Here is a 22750-nt window from a genome sequence, read left to right as displayed (position 1 = left end):
TCTCAGCGCTGTGTTCTTCTGTGTGTGTCCCAGTTAAAGCTCTTTCTTCCAGGCTATCACAGTAAGCTGTCACCATGCCTTCATCCCCACATGTCCTTCCCACTGCTGCTGGAATTCCCAGCATAAATCTGATGATCTCACTCCCTTGCTGAATGCCTTCATTTTGTACTCATGAAGTATTAAAAGTATTAAAGTTCAAATGCTTTTGTGTGGCTATCTTCATTTTTCACTTCCTTTCCCCAAAATTTCTTTTCCCCCAAATAGGGAAATTACTTATCCTCTTCAGCTGTTGCTCTTACACCCGGCTCTAGCTGGGCACATTGAGTTCATCCTAGATATTTCAACTTGGGCTGGCCATCAGTACATTGCTCTTGGGACAGCTGCGGCACACAGAGGTTCAGACGCCATCCGTGGCCGTATTATCGGCCAACTAACAAGAAACATCCAGAAATCAGCTGTAAGAAAGAACGAAGATGCACAGAGATGCTGGGCTCAAATTAGGAACCCGAGTGCTGGACCCTGGCTCTCCTGAATCCACAGAAACTCTTATTAGATGTGTTACAATGTATTCTACCCTGTAGGCTGACATAAACTGTTTCTGATACCTGCACCAAAGTCAGCTCTAAACCCACTGCATATGGCAACTTGTCAGTTGAACCACATCCTATCAGCCAGTTTCATTTCCCAGTGTCCTGACCACACCACCACACCACCTGCTCAACATTAGCTATTCTCTCCAAGTTCAGTTCGAAGAGTCTTCTGGTGCACCCACCTGGGACGCTGCTTTCTCCTCTGTTACAAGAATACCTGACATCTACCTGAAGGCACAGTCTTATTGGTCTATGTAACTCCACCTTTTACCACAACTGGTGCACACAGGGCAGATGGCTGATTAGACATTTCAGACAATCAGCTTATTCCAAGCGAGTCAATCCTTGCCCCTCAGGCTCCCCAGAGCTGCTTCAAAAAGACATGACCAACTAATCGATTCAATAGACGACTGAGAAAGCAGTTTTTCACCAGTGCACTTGTTTGGACATAGAGGAAGTATGAATTAAACTGACCAGCAGGCAGCAGTATCAACTGCAGAGGCCAAAGCCCCAGGCTCACTCTCCTCAAGGGCCTGAATTACAGTCTTATACCTGGGACAGCTGCTGTCTGTCCACTTTTTTAATAGCTGCATCCATTCATTCTGCTAGATTCTTTTATGTCAAAATAGATGTCAACCACTTTTACAGTATTTGCTGCTTACAATTAAGTATTTATGAGTATCCCTACCCAGAATGCTTAGAACCAGAAGTATTTCAGATTTTGGAGGGTTTTTTGTTTGTTTTATTGTAGAATATCTGCGTAGACTTTACTAGTTGAGTACCTCTAATCTGAAAATCCCAAATGCTCCAAAACCCAAACATTTTTGAGTCGGAAAAGTTTTGGATTTTGGATTTGCAGATTAAGGATTTTCAACCTGTGTACATATATCATCTGGAAACTGAGTTGGGGGAGAGGGACTCCTTTTAAAAATTTTATATTCAACCCAGTAAACAAAGAAAACAGAACACCAGTTCTTCGTAGCAAAGATGATTTATTGAACTTCATGGAGAAATGTAACATATTTTTCTACAACAAAACTATTTAACTTTAGATTTCATGAGGAAATATGTTATTAGCAATGTATTTTCACTAAAGCATTGTTAACTACAAATTACATTAGATTCTGGGGTAGTTTCCTTTGGTGTTCTCAAAAAATTTTCTAAAACATATTTGATATTTCAACTAAAGGTGGAAGTTAAAATAAATTCACAGACTTACAAAATGTGTGATTTGTGCTTAAAAAAATTTATAACTAGTTGTTAGATAGTCACCATTTCAGAAGTGATCAACAGTCAATGAGATGTTTTATAAATATTCTGGAATATCTAAAAGCTTTATCCCCATTCAACTGATAACATACCAAAAATTAAAATGTAAGTTGGTGCAAATAATACGAATATTTTAAAATTAATAAATATTACAGTGAAAAAATAAGTCCTTTCAAAGAACTGTAAAGGACACTTCCTACTAACTTCTTATAAAACGAAAGTTAAATTACTTCTTTTTAAAATCATAAAACAGTACTGAAAAAACAGATGTGCTTTGAAAGTCTATAAATTTTCTTCCCCCACTTTAGAAAATGTTTTGAAAAGCAACAGATTCCCTTCTTTAAAAAACTATTACACGCATCACAACTTCTCCAGCTGTCATTTTACTATAAAAAATAGTTACAAATCAATGTTAATTTAGATAAAAGTAAAATGATTTTTTAATTTTAGCATGATTAAGAAAAATGGATTAATCTTTAAATGCAAATAAAGCCAATTTGAGCTCTAATACTTAAAACCGAATATTATAATTATTACTTTCATTTAGTTTATTTATAGAATGATTTTGTTTTTGTAACTAAATTATCCAGTTAGGATCACCCTAATGATTAAACAGAAAATCCTAAACTAGATCAGAGTACCTGTTTAATTGGTTTCCCACATTCTGAAAATATTTTAAGTACAATCATCTTTTGGCTTAATTTCATCTAAAATTATCAAGGGCAGCAAAGTGTCAGAATTAGTTAATGTGCACACTGCAGTTCAAGTCCATGGCTTATATTCCATTAATGTAAATAGCTTCAGAGGCAAGCGTGCTATTTTCTATGTGCAAAGTCATAAGTTCAAAATAAAAGTATTTAGGGCAAAATATTTTTGAAAACATTCTTTCCATCACTGAGACAGACAAGATACTTTTCAATATCTAACTTTTTTTTTTCACATTGAGGAATAACTGTTTATAGTGACCATAAATTTTAAACATTTTAAAAATTGATAACACAATACTATTACAGAAATACACATAGACTCAGCAATTAGAGTAATGCCCTCAGAGCTACAATCCAAACGCAAGCTGAGCTCACCCATCGCTTAGTCACTAAATTGCTCAAGGTGAGAGGGGAGCAAGAGATAACCGGAACCCTGTCACCAACAGTGTGCTCCCCCAAATTACAACTCTTCAGATGCTTTCAATTAGTTTTTTGCTGCTTAAAGAAAACAAAAGAAAATATAAAGCACCTTGTGAAGTCACTGCATTTGCCCTCAGTTGGACTTACATCAGGAGGCGCATCCTAAACAGAATTTCTTCTTCAGTCCCAGGAGCCTGGGACTGAAGGGTTCCTGACTGACAGTCCAGCATGCTCTCCCAGGAGGCCTCCTTCACGGGGCTCCCAGTGGAAAGAGGTGGTGATTCATCCTATCCTTGCTTCATGTTCAATCTCACTTCAAAACCAACTCTTCCCTCATGTTGTCACAGTGACAAACTCAATTAAGTAGATATACGATACAAAAGCAAGCATGACTATGGTAACCGTGAGGTGTCAGGATGATCCATTATATTTGAGATTAAATCTTAAGACTTATCACTCTCATTCTTCAAAAGCATTTGTAGTCAAAATGAGACACAATAAAGCTGTTATTTAGCACCAGCATGTCACTGCAGGCTTTGCTTCAGGTTTCAGGATGATTCCGTTATCAGGGGGTTGACTAAGCATTAATGGTTTGTGGCTTTTAAGCTTATGAGCCAAGGTCATAAATATAGCTTCCACATGGTCATTATCATTGGGGTTTTTGGCAGAGGTTTCAAACAAAGGCATACTGTGTGTGTCAGCAAATTTTTGTGCCAGGTCTGTGGGTACCTGAATGGCACTTCTCAAGTCACATTTATTCCCAACGAGAATCCGTGGTATATCATTTGCTAGCAAATGTTGTTTGCATTCCTCGATCCAAGATGGCAGGCTGTGGAAACTAGCCATGTTGGTCATGTCGTACACGAAGACAACAGCGTGCACGTTTCTGTAGTAGTGCTGCACCATGCTCTTCCTGAACCGTTCCTGTCCTGCCGTGTCCCACAACTGGATCTGAAAATGAAAACAAAGGAAAACTGAAAGTCTGTCAAGAAATGTCCTCATTTCTTCGTGGTCTCTGGGAACACCCCACTGGCAATGCCTGACTGCTCCCTCCTGGAGGCATCCAGTGTGGCCTCAGGGATCGACTGCATGACACTAGCTGAGTACCTCACAATTAAATCCTACTACAAGTGGCAGGACAAATATTTCAATTTGGTATTTTCTAAATTTCTTTTTTTCTTTTTTCTTTTGGTGCTGGGGATTGAACCCAGGACCTTGTGCCTGCGAGGCAAGCACTCTACCAACTGAGCTATATCCCCAGCCCCATTTTCTAAATTTCATTACATCAAATTTGTTCTGATAAAAATCATACCTCAAAAATTTATTTTAAAAATGTTAAGAGAAAAATATATCAGTTTTTAACAAACATTCCATTCCTATAAATTTGGTTATTATATGCTCCTCTCTACCTTTCCTAGTCTAACTTAAAATATTTAGAACTTAGGAAACATGGTGATAGGAGGTTCAGCCCTCAGATCAGCACACACACACACTCTGTGAGGTGTGAGTCACTTCAAAGTGCTAAAAACTCACTTATGTAATCCTAAACATTTCTACCAACAAAACTATTTCAATATCTCCTAAGGGGAACATGGAAGGAATTCAGGGAAATGATGTCCAAGGCTGAATATAAGCCATGTTATGATTCACATGAAACACTGAATTATGCATAAAACAAAGTTAAATGACGAGGGTACCAGTCACTGCAGAAAGGACTAGAGGCAGATTTGCTTAGATAACTTTATACTGAAAGATTTGCACGACGTTTAGACATTCAGAGAAGCGCTGAAGCCTGCACTCCTACCTCCTCACACGATGAAGTGGAAGTAGAGGGTAACCGCCTGAGGGGACTTGTACATGGCCAAACCCCAGATCAGAAGGTGTGATCTCCTCAGAACCAGCTGGGTGGTATGAATGTAAGTCCTCACCCACTTTTGTTGCTGGCAAAAATAAAAGATACTACACAATCTTGATTCCTTGGGCTCTCCTAGCACTGGGAGGTATTCTAGCCATGCGTAGGCATTATGGGTTTCCAGACAAACTATTGCTTTTATGACTTACAAAAAAAAAAAAAAAAAAGACCATTTGGGTCAGGCATGGTGGTGCATACCTATGATTCCAGCAGCTTGGGAGGCTGAGGCAGGGAATCTCAAATTTGAGGCCAGCCTCAGCAAATTAGTGAGGCCATCTCAAAATAAAAAAAAATAAAAAGGACTGGAAATGTGACCCAGTGGCTAAGTGCCCCTGGGTTCAAACCCCAGTACCCCCGGCAAAAAAAAAAAAAAAAAGAGCTTTGGCCATGTCCCCTGCTCCTCTCTTACCCTCTCCCTTTCTGCCTAGAATGGGATTCAATGCCTGGAGATACAGCAGTCATCCTATGAGCATGAAGCCAGGCCCACAAGAAAGGCAGAGCAGAAGCATAAAGCCGACATCCAGCTGATGGCTGCCATCAGACAAACTGCTACCTCTGATCTCCCAGGTGTATGGCAACAGCAACACCACAGACGGCTAGACTGCACAGCTGAGTCTCTCTTACATGTGGCTGAACGCAATCTTGGTCCTTCTTCCTCGCAGACCGCTTAAAACCCACACTCCTTACACCCACATAACTCAGAAAGCACGAGGTTTCTTGAGGACTCCACTAGACCTTGTTGCAAGGTAAATCATAATAAAATATCCATTTTGTGATATAAACAACATAATTAGTAGATGGGCCATAAAGACTCAGTGTCACATAAATCAGCTGTTTGCAAAATACACTAACTAACATCAACAAATACTTACTCAACACCTAGACAAACCTGTAGGTTATAGCTATACTTTTAGGCCTTAGTTCTCTCAATGGTAAAAGTAAAACTAGTTCCAGGTCTTATAAATGCATACTAAATACTAGTTACAGTGACTTTGCAGAGAGCCAATAGAGCAAACAAAAAATTCATTTAAAATACAACTCATTTCTTTTCCTTCCTTCCTTACCTCCTTCCCTCCCTCCTTTCAGGGCCTTGCACATGCTGGGCAAGTGCTTTACCAGCAAACTACAATTCCAGCCTTTTTAATTTTGAAAAGGTCCCAATAAGTTTCTGAGGCTGGCCTTGAACTTGCATTCCTCCTCCCTCAGGCTCCAAAGTACCTAGGATTACAGGTGCATACCCTACACCCAGCTACAGCTTTCCTCTTCTAAAAAAAAAATACACTTTTTTTCACCCCAGCTAGCATACTAAAAATAAAAACACTCTACATACAATTAAACATGTTTCAAACTATAGACGTCAGAGCTTCCTTTGGTCAACTGATTTTCAACAAGAGGGCCAAAACAAATCAATAGGGGGTAGACAAGCTATTTGAATAAATAGGACAACATATTCAAAAATGAAGTTGGATCTCTACCTCTTACCACATGCAAAACCTTTCTCAAAATGGATCAAATCCTAAATTTAACAGCTAAAGCTTTAAAGGTATAAGAAGAAAACATAGGGATAAATCTTTGTGACCCTGGATTAATGGTTTCTTAATATGATACATAAAGCATACACTGCCAAAGTAAAGGATAAAGGGGGCTGGGGGTAGGAATGATAATGGGATGAATCAGACATTATTCCCCTATGTGCATATATGATTACGTGACCTGTGTGTAACTCCACATCATGAACAAGAAGTTATACTCCATTTATGTATGATGTGTCAAAATGTATTGTCACATATAATTAGAACGAAATCAAAAATTATTAAAAAAAAGTTTCACCAGTCCCCCAAAAAATCAGATTTCGTCAAAATAAAAAATGTGCTTCAAGTCACTAACAAGGAAGTGAAAAGACAATTCACAGAATGGGAGAAAATATCTACAAATAAAATCTATCTCAAAAGGGTCAAGTAGATCACCCCTCAATAATAAAAAATAAATAAAAATTTTAAAATTGAGACATTGCTCCAAAAATATGCAAATGGCCAACAAGCACTCAACATCATCAGGTGTCAGGGAAACGTAAACCAAAACCACGATGGGGACTGAGGGTGCAGCTCAGTGACTGGTCCTTGCCTGGCTTGCACGAGGCCCTGGGTCCAACCAGCACCAAACCATCTACAATTTCAAAAGTTAAAATCACAATGAAATACCACTTTACCCACACAAGGATGGACCTAACAAAAAGACGATAACCAGTGTTGACAATGATGTAGAAAAAGTGGAACCTTCACACTTTGATGAGGAGGATATAAAAGAGCACAGCCATTTTGGAAAGGAGTTTGGCAGATCCTCAGGAAAGTAAAACAGTATATTATCCAGCCACAAAAAGCAAGGGGTATTGACACGCGCCACAGTGAGGGCGAACTCCCAAACAGGCTAAGTGAAAACGCAAGACCTTCGGTTTCTGTGAACTATATATAATAGACACATTCATGAGACAGCACAGAGGGTGGCTGCCTGGGCTAGGGAGAAAAGGACCAGCTACTGAGCGAGGGGTTTCACTCTGGAGGAAGGGAAATATTTTCTCACTCTACAGAGGAGGTGCCTGCACATCGTGCACAGTCTAAATGTCTCTGAATTGTTTCACCTGCAAACTGTTTCTTTTGGGGCTGGGGAGATAGCTCAGTTGGAAGAGTGCTTGCCTTGCAAGCACAAGGCCCTGGGTTCGATCCCCAGTGCCACTAAAAAAAAAAAAAAGGTTCCTTTTACGTTATTTGGATTTCACCTCAATAAATCAGGAGGAAAAACACTAAACAGACATGACATATGATCCAACCATCCGACCTCCAGGTTCATACCCAAGAGAACTGGTTCACACAAAAATGTGAACAGAAATGTTCCCAGCAGCATTATTCATAATAACCAAGAGGTGGAAAATAACCCAAATATCCACCACTGATGAAGGAACAAAATGTGGTGCATCTTCACTGTGGGACATTATCTGGCCGTTAACAAGAATAAGTACTGGTACACGTGCCATGGATGAAATCTGGAAGATTTGGAAAGCGGCTAGATATAAAGGGCATCAGATTCTAAGATTCCGTTCACGTGAAGTCTAGGCAAACCTTTGGGATCAAGTGGGTTTATGGTTGCCAGAGTTTGAGGGAAAAGGAACAGGGAGGGACTGTCAATGGGATGGAATTTCTTTCTCTAGTGAAATGTTCTGATATTAGACACTGACAATGATCGTAGCCTTGTAAATATGCTGAAAACACCAAACTGCATATTTTTAAGTACCAGGGATTTTTTTTCAGTTCTGGGGATTGAAACTAGAAGTGCTCTGTACCCGAGCTACATCAACAACCCTTTTTATTTTGAGACAGGATCTCACTCAGTTGCTCAGATTGGTCTTGAACTTGTGATCCTCCTATCTCAGCCTCCACAGTAGCTGGGATTACAGGCATACATCACCACTAAAGCGTGAATTTTGTGGTATGTCAATTATAGCTCAAGTTTTAATGATAAAAGAAACTTCAAGCTCTTTATTTAGCATTTAGAAGGACATTGATTTTGGTAACAAATTGAATGACCACATAAAAGCTATCCAAAGAAACTGGAGCTGATTTTTCTCCTTAAATAACGTTTCCTGGTGTTCGGGTGTTCAAAATCACTCAAATGATGAAGGACAATTTGCAATGTTTTAAGTATACTCACGGACTGGGATGGTACTCAGTGACAGAGTGCCTGCCTGGCATGAGCAAGGACCTAGGTTCCATCCCCAGCACCACACCCACAAAAGTACACTCAGGTTAAAAACAAACAAGTAGATAAAAAGAAAATACACCCAAACATGAACAATGGCTGTCTTTGCAACCCCCCCCCGTCGCCCTTTAATCCTACCTTTCTGAGTACGCATTTCTTTTATAAAAACAAACTCAAACTTGAGAATTTTCACCCATGGAAACCCCTTTGTTTGGGGTACTGACTGGGCAGCTTTGCACCTCTGCCACGGATCCTGCTGGAAACCCTATGCATCCTAATCCTACCAAGACTTCCAGGAAAGAAAAGTATGAGTAAAAACTTCAGGGGGTAAGTCGCTCGGCCTTTTAAGAGGCTATTCAATCTTAAAACCAGGGCTAACTGTGCTACATTATGCCCCCCACCCATGTGGCTACTGCCTTGGAGCAAAAAATCTCTCCCCACTTCTCAGGACTGGGGAAGGAACCCAGGCCTCATGTGTGCTAGGCAAGTGCTCTACTACTGAGCTACACACTCAGCCCTCTCTAAAAATTTTTTGTATTTTGAGACAGGGTCTCAGTAAATTATCCAGGCTGGCCTTGAACTTTCGTTCTTCTGCCTGACTGGAATAACAGGTGTGGCTGCACCCAGTTGAAAAGAGAAGTCTTAACTGTCCTTCTCCACCCTGTCCCACCCAGTTACTACCCCTCCTGAAGGAAGGAGCATTATTAATCTACTAATTATTTCTTTGGGGTTTCACATATCACAGGTACATTCCAGATACTAGGCTAGATCCTTTACATGCATTATCTTCCTATGTTCAGCACCATGGAGTAACGACCCAATCTTGCAGCAAAGTTGAGGAAGCCAAGGTCCACCAAAGTTAAGAATTCACCCAAGGTCACAGAACAACTACTAAGTCTTAAGACCAAGATTCGAACCTGGGCTGCCTGAATGTACAGTGTGCACAGTTGCCCCAAGTCTAACGTCCATTCCCACTTCTGTTAAAAGCACCTCATTTTCCTTGGGGAACCATCCTTCCGCTGCTTTCAATTCATATGAACCCCTGGCTCTTAGGCTGGGCATGTGACCTAGACCTGACCAGTCAGCACTGAACCCCACCCCGTCACTGCCCGAGTATAGGGCACCTAACTTCTGGCACGATGCAGGCCTTAGCACCAAACTCCAGCAATTCCTGATCTGTCAGATGATACCCAAACCAATTTCTGAGCCAAGGAGTCGCAAGATTCAAGAGTATTCTTCATAGGGTACCCCAGCTGCTAATATTCCAATTCACTGAATTCAATGCAATCAAACCAAACCACAAGGACCAAGTAGATCTTTAACCACCAACACATTTTAAGAGATAAGCATTTTTTTTTTTTTTTTTTTTTTTTGTACCAGGGATTGAACCCAGGGGGCACTTAACCACCGAACCACATCCCCTACCCTTTTTTGATTTTATTAGACAGGGTTTTGTTGAGTTATTTAGGGCCTCATTAAGTTGCTGAGGTTGGCTTTGAACTTGCAATCCTCCTGCCTCAGCCTCCTGAATCTTAATTCTTTTAAAGTACAAGTTGACTTCAAATTCTATTCTCTACAGCTACATCGTGCGTTTCATTCTCATCTTTGCTTCCACACTTCACCTTCATATCTATAACGACCTCCCCTGTGCTCCAACCCCAGTCAACCAATATGCCCCAAACACATGACCAAAACGGGCTTTTAAAATTCAAAGTTCCAGAGAGCGCCCTTGGTCTCCAACTGTGCCATCCTCATCTCCAGGTCATCACCAAAAGCTAGCTGGTAAAACCTCGGGCTTCATCTTCAAACTACCTTTCCTTAAACTACCCCTGTCTTTTCATAAGCTTCCCTTACCAGTTTGATTCTGCGTTTCCAGTGCAGCCTGCCAGTGGGTCTCTTGTCTTCCTACACTCAACACTGATCCCGGGAACCTACCTACTGCATGGCTCAGGACCTAGGCTAGACACTGGAAGTGCACGGGATTGCCAGACATGGATTCCGCCATCTGACTTATCAGGAGAGCACGACACACACAACACAGTGAGATGGAGGTCACTTGCAGGGTCTACAGGGAGTGCACAGAGGAGTGGAGAGGTGTCCTTGGTGGAGATCACAAAGTTGAACGAAGAAGAATGACATGTGATGAAATACGGGAAGGGGGATATTCCAAGCAAAGAACTGGGGAAAGAGGGGAAACACAGTCCAGCACACCTTTTGCTTGACCATAGCATCCGTGAAGGAAATAAATGGGAAATAACGTTAGAAAAGCAGCCTGGAAGCCAGGTGCCACTGTGGCACCACCTATAATCCCAGCTGCAGTGGAGACTGAGCAGGACAATCTCAAGTTCAAGGCCATCTGGGCAATTTACCAAGACCCTGTTTCAAGAAAAAAAAAAAAAAAAGAAAAAAAAAAAGAAAACAACAACAAACAGACTAGAAGAGCAGTCTAGAGCACAATGAAGGAAGACTTGTGCTATTATTTTATTTTTTTTGGTACCAGGGATTGAACTCAGGGGCACTTGACCACTGAGCCACATCCCCAGCCCTGTTTTGTATTTTATTTAGAGACAGGGTCTCACAGAGTGGCTTAGTGCCTCACTTTTGCTGAGGCTGGCTTTGAACTCACAATCCTCCTGCTTCAGCCTCCTGAGCTGCTGGAATTACAGGCATGCACCACCACGCCCAGCGGCTTGTGCTGTTTTAATAATTGGAATTTAATGAACACAATTTTAGAACCATCCAGGGTGTCTAAGGCAGGGGAAATTTATCTCCCTGAATCGCACTAGTCTGGCATCTTGGGCAATAATGAACAAAATAGATGAAGACTAGGTGTAGGAGCTCAGCTGGCTTGCGATGACAGTTCAAAGAGATTTGAAAAAACTAGAGGAGCTAGGGTTTTGAAGACAGGAGAAATTATGCAGATAGAAGACCAAGCGGCTTTAGAAAGCAAAGGAGAGGGAAGAAGGGCTGGGCCTCACGACAAGGAGGGTGACGCGGGGACAGCCCGGGTGAACTCTGAGTTTCCTAAGTTTCATTTGTCAGGAGATCTTACGATCTTTCCCAACCAGATACCGAACCCTCAGACTGGGTGTGCTCAGTGATAGAGCACTGTGTAGCACGCTTGAGGCCTTGGGTTTGACCCACAGATTGTAAAAAGCAGTAACATTTGAAAATCTTTCTGAGATTACAGGCCATAAAAACTGGAAGCAGACCTTTTTCGCTCCTCAAGCACAGTTCAGCAACCTTGGCTTTTTTTTTTTTTTTTTTTTTTTTGGACAACAATTACTCATCAAATATTTGATTCACCAACAAAGGCAGAGGAGCCCCTGGTTATTCCCCTTCAGTTAATATTAACATCTTATATTTAACATGGCAAAATTTCCTTCCTACTTCTGCAAATGAGGAAGCTACTGAAATGTTCAAGCAGGAGTTACTGACCCCAAACAGGAGGATGAATTAAACGGAAAGACACGAGGCTTTTATGATGTGCCTGTCATAGATGGGAGAAAGGAATATTGCTAGTCACGATGGGGACAAATGTAGGCAAGGAGCATATGGCTTAGAGTCAGGAGAAGAGATTTAAAAGTCAAATGCACCTTTATTTAAGGGATTACTTCTATAAATTCTATTCAACTCCCCAAATTCTGCATACAAGACTTTCTACTTTCAGTTTTACATACATAGTGCCTAGAATTAGCTTAGTGAATAGCATTTCATTTCGTGAAGCATTTTAACAGCTCCTGAAAGGGCACTGCTTTAAATCATGGACTGAAAATTTTCTAGCCCACAATTATAAGGACACAACACAATATCTCACTTTAACCGAACAAAAAATACATGGAATGTCATTGTACTAGTAAAGTAATATAGCATTTTCCACATTTAAGACCAAAAAATTTTAAGAAGTGCCAGTTTGATCTGGCTTATGATATTCTAAGGAGATATGAACACAACATGAACATTTCGCACTAAGGCTGAATCAAGGGTTAGCAAAACCAGGGCGATAGTAGCAAATGGGATAAAGATTTTCTCCATCCTTTTTCAGTTAAAAAAAAAAAAAAAGACTCTAAAACAGTTTTGTTCTTTCCAACACAGCTGTATCTCTTTCACAGCTGACTTCTCTACAGAAGTCTCAGAATATTTCTGTAACTTAATAAATCACAAAAATTCACCCATAAAATCTCAAGTCTTACTGGGCACAGGAGTACATGCCTATAATCCCAGCAACTCAGGAGGCTGAGGCAGGAGGATCCCAAGTTTGAGACCAGCCTCAGCAAATTAGCAAGGCCCAAAGCAATGTAGTGAGATCCTGTTTCAAAATATAAATATAAAAAGGGATGAGGATGCCACTCAGTGGTAAAGTATGCCTGGGTTCAATCCCCAGTACCAGGAAAAAAAAAAAAAAACCTCAAGTCTTACAGATGAAGGCAAAAGACAATGCCTAGGGTGCCTCAAAAAGAATCAACACACAAAACAAAGTTCTCAGCTCCATCCTGACTGTGGGTCTGGCCTACAGATCCCTGCCAGCCCTCACGCCTGTAGTTAAAAATCCTGACACTGAATAATTTCAAAGTATAGAGATTTACACAGCTACTACTTCCGGAGACTGGGAAGTACTCACATATGGAGCCCAGATCTGATGGGGGCCTTCTGCTGCACTGTAACAACGGGGAGGGATTGGCATGGTTGAGGCGGACCAAGCCTGCTCTTACAACAAAGCCACTCCATGATAACTCACTAATCCGAGAACGGACAAACCTCTACCTCCGTCAACCCACGAACAATTCATGAACGTATCATGAGGACAGAGCCTTCATTACCCAATCACCTCCCAAAGGACCCACATACATTAACATATGAATTTGGGGATAAAGTTTCCAACACATGAATTTGGGGGACACACTCAAACCATACCACTGTTCTTAACCTTTTCTTTTCTTTCTTTCTTTCCACTTTTTGTAATGGGGATTTAACCCAGAGGTACTTTACCACTAAGCTACATTCCCAATCCTTTTTATTTTTTATTTTGAGACAGGATTTCATAAGCTACTGAGGCCCTCATTAATTTGCTAAGGCTGGCCTCAAACTTGTGAACCTCCTGTCTCAGTCTCTCAAATCACTGGGATTACAGGTGCATGCCACCTTGTCCAATTCTTAATCTTTCATAGGTTCAAATTTGAACCTAGGTTGGCTGGGCCCCAAAGTCTGAGAACTTTCTCCTAGAACTCCTGTTTCTTGCATTATAAACTCTCAAACATCAGAAGCCACATTTTCTTCCCTGATAGGTTTCTGGGCTTACTCTAATTTTGGTAAATGTTCATTCTCTCCTTATTCTGTTTTCCTGTACAATGTTCACCCCCCCCCCCCCCCCCCCGCTAGTGCTGGGAATGAAACCCAGGGCTTCACGTGTGCTATGCAAGCACTATTGGATAATAAAAAAATATTGTACATTTAAAAGGCAAAAGGGAGCCAGGAGGGCTAGGGATATAGCTCAGTTGGTAGAGTGTTTGCCAAGCATGCAAACAGCCCTGGTTCAATCCCCAGCACCAAAACAAAAAGGCAGTGATGCCTGCCTGTGATCCCAGCTGCTCCAAGCCTGAGGCAGGAGGATCACAGGTTTAATGCCAGCCTCAGCAATTTAGCAAGGCCCTAAGCAACTTAGTGAGACCCTGTCTCTAAATAAAAAATAAAAAGGTCTGGGGATGTGGCTGAGTGGTTGAGCACCTCTGGGTTCAGTTCCTGGTTTAAAAAAAAAAAAAAAAGGCAAAAGGACCTAGAGATTTCCTTTACCTCAGCCTTTCTCCTTTACCATTATTAACAATAAAAGTCCTTTGTGGGTGGGGTAGGGCAGTAATTAGGGAACTGAAAAATGAATTGTGCTTGCCTCAAGGATACAAGGATAAGATGACCCAAGCAAGCCTGTTCCCACTCATCTCCAAGTGGCCTGAGGTAAAGATGACCACAACTTAAAACAGAAAGTAAATGTGTAGAGTAAGGGAAGACAGGGCAGTTCCTGGGCTCCCTATGCGCTAAGGAGAGGTATTGGGTGATGTTTAATGGGTGTTTGAAAGGAAGTATGTCTAAGGTGTACACTATCAGGACTCTGCCTTGTCACTGATCCTCAGTCTCCACCGCCTTCATTCCAACCCCTCAGAACCCCAGCCCTGCCCTCCTCAGGCCTAAGACGATCTCTAATATTACTCAGTGTCCCACTCTCCGAAGCCACCAATAAGGACTTAAAGGTAAAAAAAGTACTGGGAGAGGATCTGGGTTGGCACTGAGATATGCTTTTGAGCAGGGCACGGTGGCACAGGCCTCTAATCAATCCCTGCTACCCAGCAGGCTGAGGCAGGAGGATCACAACTTCCGGCTGGTCTGAACAACTTAATGTAACCCTATCTCTCCATAAAAAGTGCTGGAGATGTAACTCGGTAGTAGTAGTAGGGTGCTTGCCTAGCATGCACCAGGCCCTGAGTTCCATCTCCAGCACTGTCAAAAAAACAAACAAAAAATAAAAAAACAAAACAAAACAAAAACCTTTTGGCACCCAAGTAGGAATTATCGTACACAGAATGTTTTTGTGGGAAAATGGATTATTCCAAACAAATCAATGTTATACAGAAACTCCTGTAGCACAACTGTATGTAATTACCTAAGTACTTCCTCAAAGGCAACAAGCTTTACTTCCAAAATACTTTGGGCAGTGCTCAAATGAATGCTTAATAAGTAACATTTACTAAACAAATTTGCTCTGCTTGATAAATTTCACTGTTTTCCTTTCGGTCATATTCCACTGACTCCCAACCAGCATGAGACACAGTCAATGAGTCAGTGAATACGCTGCACATTCTTGATACTCAGAGAGTGGTCCACGGACTCGCTGCATCCGCATCACTTGAGGGGCTTATCAAACCAGAATCTGCATTTTTAAGAAACAAGATCCCCAGGCGAAGCGCATGCACGTTAAAGTTGGAGAAACATGCCTTAGAATTTTGCTCCCTATAAATTCTTCCCACCTCCACATCGGCGTGAGAAAAAAAGAAAAAACAGAGCATGCCCCGCAAAGGGCCAGAAATCAGCCCACGGAGGAGTTGGGACACTTGTCATGCGGGGTGTTCTTCTCCCTGACAGCCCTCACCCGCTCACCTTGATGCGCTCCCCATCTATCTCCACCGCTCGCTCTCGGAAATCCACCCCAATAGTGGCCTCGGTGCGGTCGGGGAAGCGGCCGGCGCAGAAGCGGTAGGTCAGGCAGGTCTTGCCCACATTGGAGTCGCCGATCACGATGATCTTGAAGATGCGGGAGCGGGCCGGAGGCAGGCACCCCGAGGCCCCGGACACGGTGCAGCTGGAGGAGAAGCTTGCCTCGAGCGACGACTCCATCTCCGAAGCCATTCTCCCGGCCCGCCTCAAGCTGAGGCGGAGGAGAGAAGCAGGGAAGGTGAGGAATTACGCCACCGCCACCAGCGCGCCCAGCCCGCTGCCTCCACTGCGCAACGTCCCGGGAGCCGCCGCCCGCCGGCCGCGCAGCGCGCGTGCGCACCGCCCGCCCCGCCCCGCACAGGTGTGGCGCCCGCCGGCGCCCCCACCGCACTCGCGCGGGAGCCCGTGCGGCTGGGCGGCGCCGGGCCGGAGAGCGGGGCAGGCCGCGTCCTTAGGTACTGCGGAGCACAGCGCCCCGGCCCCGCGCCCTGGCTGACCCGGACCCGCCACGTCCGAGGTTGCCGCCCTCCGAAGGAAGCCGCGCGCGTCCTCCGGGGCGGGGAGAGGAGGACCGCTGAGAGGAGGGAGGTGCCGCCGGGCTCTCTCGCGAGAGGGCCGAAGAGCCGCCTTGGCGGGGGCGCGCGCCCGCCCAGCGACGGTGGGGACGTCCGCAGGCTCGGCCGTCGGCCTCGGCGCCGCCTCCCGCCTGGGTTGCGCTGCCCCAGCCGCGAGCTGGCGCGGGCTCGGTGGCTTGCACCTGGGGCCGCGCGGAGCCTCGCAGTCCTCAGCCTCGCGGGCGCGTTCTTGGCCGTCAGCCGGCGGGGGTGGCGCGGAGCAGGTCCCTGGGCGTCGTCCCAGGGCCACGTGCAGGTATCCGCGGGCTTGGCCGCGGGTACCCCAGGCCCAAAGGGTAGAGCAAATCACATGTGGGCCACTCGGGGGCCTGTGATCCTGGACTGTCTGGTGAAAATAAAACCCATTATGCCCCAGTTAAGTGTTAGCGTCTGGCTGGCGATGATGTAGCGGTTAAATAGCAGGCACCCGGCTTGCCTTTGTCTACCTAAGGAAGGTGTTAGTAGACGGGACCGCGCAGCCTTGAGGGATGTCTTGGAATTCTTCCAAGGAAACCTACTACACGTTATCATACCAAAGGTCCCAAACTGCAGACATGCAGCTTTCTGTTAAGAGTATTGTCTTGTTTTGCAACCACAAGACTATTTTACTTTCTGTTTTGAGCAGGTGGTGATGTCATTTTGAAAGTCAAGGACTAGGAAAAGCTAGATCTTAGAGTGAGAGAACGACAGAACTCTAGAAGTTGTAGAAAAGGAGATAAGCAGCTTATCCCATGAAGTGAAAACGTAGAACAAATGAGTGGTAAAATCTAAACATGCCTAGAGTTGCCAGAAATTTACAAAATTCTTAATATAATTTCTGTTTCTGAAGAAAAAAATACAGTCACGAGTATACCAAGTTATGTTATCCAGAAAAAATGCTTACCTCGTTTAACAAGTATACCAATTGTGCTCACCTACTTTCCTGTCAAAGAAACTAGAGTATGGGCGGGAATATCAAAATTGTTATTGTTCCTCTCTAAGGTTATTTCCACAAAGATGAATCGTCTAGCTAGGCGTGGTGGTGCACACCTGTAAACCCAGCGACTTTGGAGGCTGAAGCAGGAGGATCTCAAGTTCCAGGCCAGCAGGCCAGCCTCAGCAATTTAGCGAGACCCTGTTTCAAAGTAAATAAAGGACTGGATATATTTTAGTGGTAAAGCACCCCTGTGTTTAATCCCAAGCACCCAAAAAAAATCATCCAGAAGGCCTTGGAATATATTATTCCCCTAATCTACTCTATTCCTGTCAAAGGATGAAGTCCAAAGATTTAAGGAAAAAGAACAGTTAAAGTATTCAAAGCTGTGGATAATCGGACTTTCAAAGGATGGTGCATGAACATCATTGCACCCCAAGACCACCTCTCCTCTCTTTTTTGTATTCTAACTTTCACTTTAGCTCTTAATAAACTGTAACCCAAAATCCTTTCCATGATTATGGTCACATTTAAAAAACACTTTATTAGACAAGTTTAGTGATACATATATCATTTTGTATTTATCTGGAAATACATAGAAAGTTTTCGCTGATAGAATGATGTGATTTGTGGTATTTTTTTTTTTTTCTTTTCAAAACAACCCTGGGGAGAATGGATAAGGTAGTGATGTGGGTGAAACAAATGATTGTGTTAAGTGATTTGTTAAGAAGAAGAGGAAGAGGGGCTGGGGGTATAGCTCAGTTGGTAGAGTACTTGCCTCACAGGTTCAGGCCCTGGGGCCAATCCCCAGCACCACCACCACCTCTCCCCCAAAAAAAGGGAAAAGGAGAGGGCAACAACAGCAAAGAAAATCTGTGAGATGGGCCATTATGGGAAGTTCCTCCAAGGAAGTAATGTTCAGAAGAGTCATTACACTAGTCTTGTTTGTTTATGATTAAATTTCTTCATAATAAAAGTTGCCTAAATAGAAATAAAATCCTTACCATGTTTTTCCAAATCTTATTTATTCTTCACACCCATCTCTGTACATCTCCCACTTGTTATTCCAAGTTGAACATTCTCTTCTTTATTCTAACCCTAACACACTTTTGGAGATATTGCTCATTTGGCCTTAGAATACACCTTTGCTAAGTTTCATTATACTATATTAGATTGTCAACTCTTGATACTGATTGGAAGTACATTATTTAGCAAATGATAAATAAATGAGTTAAGTGGGAAATTTCTTGTGTAAGAATCCAGTTTGACCACTTAACCAATTGTACACACACAGTTCAGCACCATTTAGACCAAAAAAAATATTGTTGACACTTGACATTATGACACTGCAATTTAAGAGTGTCCACATGTGACTACAGCATATGCTACTCTTCTTAAGTGATTAACCCCAGAGGCCCCAGAATTGACCCGAGAGGAGATTTTACTGTTGGGAAGAGTGGATGGTTATGTTGTCCTACTTCCTGAGAGTTTGTTTTGTCCTTAGAGTCTTTCACTAGCACTTGACCTTAAAGTATTAACACTTCCTTTAATACTTTGCTACACAGCTGGGGAGAAATTAAATTTGGATCCTTTATCAATAACTTAAACTAGAACATTATAATGGTTTAGGGTAAAGTGAGTATGTATTTTTCTAATAGAAAAATATTGTATATTTAAAATAGAATAACAAGGATAAGCTTGTTATAAGCATAACAAGACTATTTGAGCTGCTTTTCTAGAGATGCTGCCTCCCTATGGTAAAGGCCATTTTTTTTAATGGTCTCACTCAGCAATAACTTTTAGACAACTTCACTCTTTTGGTTCGGGTCTACATAGTACAAGGGAAAATTCCCTTAACTGTCTACCTCAGGGTTTTTCAATGTCGATGGAATTAACATTTTAAGCCTTGTTTTAGGTTCCTTCCTGTGCATTGTAGGATGTGTATCAATTCCTTTGACTTCTATCCAGTAAATACCAGTAATACCCCACGCCCAGCTATACAACCAAAACTCTCCTCTCTACTGCCAAATGGCTCTGGAACAGACAAACCCCTACTTCTGAGCCACTGGTCTACATAAGATCTCTTCTCACAATTCTGATTCCCTGTCCATCCCAGGTGATGGTAGGAATTCTCCCTTAAAAACGGAACTTCAGTTACCCAGAGAAGTATAGCACTGGTCTTATTGACCTACCAGATTACCGTATCACTATGTTTAATAACCTAAACATCATGGAAGAGTTTTAATTTTAGCATGGTAAATACTATCATTTTATAGGTTAGCTCACAGAGTTTTAGAATTCTTTAAGGCCTATCTTCATAAGAAGGGTCACTGAAGAGTTAGTGGAATTTGAACTGTATACTCCACACTATGCTAGTGATTGGGGGAGGGGAAAGATGCAAAATAAAATGTGATTTTAGCTCATGAGGAATTTATAATCTAACTGCAGAAGCAAGTTAATATGTAAACACTAGTAAATATCAGAACAACCAGAATGCTGAATTCTACCCTAGAGGTGCTTCGCCTGGACTTGAAGAATTCTAGATAGGCGAAGAAGCATGCAGTAAGAAGGGTTGGAAATGGCTCCTTTCACCTGGAGGCAGACTGGGAGTTCAGATGGCAGACCTCCTATAGAGGACTGTGTGCTGGATACCTGTGCCTGTGGAGGAGCCATTCCTCATAAACAAACCCAAACTCTCCATAAGCAAGCCTTGCAAATATTTGATGTATGTGAAAAATTCAATTGTGATGGCCTCTGTTGTTTGCTCCTCCCTCATTTTTATTTCTGTCTTTAAAGTGTTTCATTATTTAGTATTTCTGTATTTGAAACCTCAGCAGGCAAGCAATGGACAAATTTTAAAAGGACTTAAGTAACAATAAGATTTAGCAAATGTATTAAACTATAACTTGCATATGGAGAAGACATGTTAATGTCCATGAAACAGTTGTAAAAACTGATTTTTAAAATTAAGCTCCACAGAAGAATATCAATGCCACGTAACACTTTCTGATACCAGACCACAAAATACCACCAAGAAAAAAAAATCCTAAGGTGGGGAGAGGAAATCCATCTAATTGGAAGCTAAAAAGAGAATGTCCTAAATAATTCCAAGTCAGGAAGAAAATCACAACCATAATTGCAAATTCACAAACTATTTAGAAATTAGTAACTATAAGAACAAAACAACAACTAAAGTAAAAATGCAACACAATTCAGCCAAAGGATACTAGATACTTGATCCTGTATAAAAAAATAAATAAATAAAGATCTTGAGCTGGAGATATAGCTCAGTTGGTAGAGTGCTTGCCTAGCATGTGTAAGACCCTGGGTTCAATCCCCAGCATAAATAAAGGTCAATCTCAATAAAGGTAAGTGTGTGGGTAATTATAAAAGCTAGTACTATTGTAATGACAGTGAAAATCTCTACCTTTTGTTTTATACATGCATGATTTAAGAGACAAAGTACAATTGACCTTTCAAATTATTATTCCATTCAATGGATTGATCCACTGATTAAGTTATGGCTCTTATAATTGAATAATTTCACCTCAACATTTTGCATTAACACAGGAACTTTTGGGGGACACCTCATATCCAAACCACAGTATTCTTCCCCAACCCCCAAAACCTCACGTCCATCTCCCAAGAGTCCCATAGTCTTAACAGTTCCAGTATTTAAGTCCAAAGTGTCCTCTGAGACTCAAGGTAACCTCTGGGCTTTGAGCCCCTGTAAGATCAAAAGCAAGTTATTTATATCCAATACATAATGGCATAAAGTAAACATTTCCATTACAAAAGGGAGAAATCAGGGTATAGAAGAGACGGAACCAAAACTGGGCAAATATTAGGTCCTGTAGCTCCACGTCTGGCATTGGGACACATAGTGTTGTGATGTTATTTCTAAAGGGACTGGGCTGCCCTGTTCCTATGGCTTTGCCTGTTGCAGTGTACATGGCCTCTACCTTAGGCTGTGTGTGTCCACAACCAGTAGCTTTCTTGGACAAATGTGCCACTGCACTGTCATCTCTTAATCCCAGGGATCTCCATTCCAGTTTTGGTTTCACCTTCACAGCTTCATGCATCTCCTTCTTAGGGGCATCCTACAGGGATCCTAATCCTGCTATACTTTTCCTGGCCTCCCAGGCTGTCCTTTGAAATCAGCAGAAGTTGCCATGACCCCTTAACTCCAGCATCCTGCATAACTACAGAACCATGTGGATGATGCCAAGGTCTGCTGCCCCTTGAGCAGTAGCTGGGCCCATTTTGACTTTGCTACAGCAGCCTCTGAGTGCCTGAGCTGCTAAGCACAGTGAACCAAATGAACCAAAACAATTTCTTAAGCACCCCATGAAACCACATCTTCCTTGACTCCAGTTTTACACCCACTCCTCTGGTCAAACTTCAAGTTTTCCTCACTGCTTTCTGCTCCTGATTATCACACTAAATTTGGCTAAAAACTGCCAGTAAAATGCATGCTATCTCCTGAATGCTATGCTGCCTTGAAATTTCCTCCACCCTAGTAGTCCATTAGCTTTAAATTCAGCCTCACAAAGTAAGTCTGAGAACATGAGCAAAAAGCAGACAAGTTCTTTGCCAGATTGTAACATGAATGGCCTTTAGTTCAATTTCCAATAGGCTCCCACTTCCTCTCTGAAACCTCATGAGCGCAGTCTTTACTATCTGCATTTCCTCTGGCATTCTGGTCTTCTGAGTTAACACCAGAATCACCCATTAAACTCTGCTTACAACATTGTAAGGCTTCACTAGCCTGCATCACCTAACTTCCAAATTCTTCCTGCAAACCAGGCTTCTGAACCACATGGTGAGGCTAGTCACAGCAACAATCCCACTTCTTGGTGCCAATTTCTACATTAGTGTCAGTTTCTCATCATTGTGACAAAAATACCTGACAATAACAACTTACAGGAGGATAAGCTTATTTTGGCTCATGGTTTCAGAGGTCTCAATCCATGATCGGACAACTCCGTTACTCTGGACCCAAGGTGCAGCAGCACATCATGGTGGAAAGCCATGGCAGAGAAAAGTTACTCAACTCTTGGTGGCTGGGAAGCACAAAGAAGGAAGGACTAAGGGACAAGACATAACACCCAAGGCATGTCCCCAGCAACCCACTTCCTCCAGCCCAGCCACACCCCATCTTTCTACAGTTACCATCCAATACAGTAGTCCTCTCCAAGTATCAATCCATCAAATAGGTCAATCCACCTAACAGGTTACAACTCTCATAATCTAGCCATCTCACCTCTGAACATCCTGCATTAGCACAGGAACTTTGGGGGGACACCTCATATCCAAAACACAACAGATATAATAATTCTAAATTTTTTGTAACTAATAAAATGACCTTT

General features: G+C 42.4%; 1 protein-coding gene across 1 annotated transcript; it reads right to left on the bottom strand.

Moving 5' to 3' along the window:
- Nucleotides 1-1562: 1562 nt before the first annotated feature.
- Nucleotides 1563-16466, bottom strand: RAB33B (RAB33B, member RAS oncogene family). The gene is made up of 3 exons (XM_079154841.1): nt 16352-16466; nt 15798-16065; nt 1563-3937 (listed from the first exon to the last, which is right to left on the bottom strand). Exons 2-3 carry the CDS (start codon nt 16044-16046, stop codon nt 3497-3499), a joined length of 690 nt encoding a protein of 229 aa, XP_079010967.1. The 5' UTR covers nt 16047-16065; nt 16352-16466; the 3' UTR covers nt 1563-3496.
- Between the last annotated feature and the right edge of the window lie 6284 nt (nt 16467-22750).

This window comes from Sciurus vulgaris, assembly GCF_902686455.1.
Source record: "Sciurus vulgaris genome assembly, chromosome: 9".
Taxonomy (NCBI): domain Eukaryota; kingdom Metazoa; phylum Chordata; class Mammalia; order Rodentia; family Sciuridae; genus Sciurus; species Sciurus vulgaris.
The sequence above is the reverse complement of the archived record's forward strand: the minus strand, read 5'-3'. Positions and strand labels throughout refer to the sequence as shown.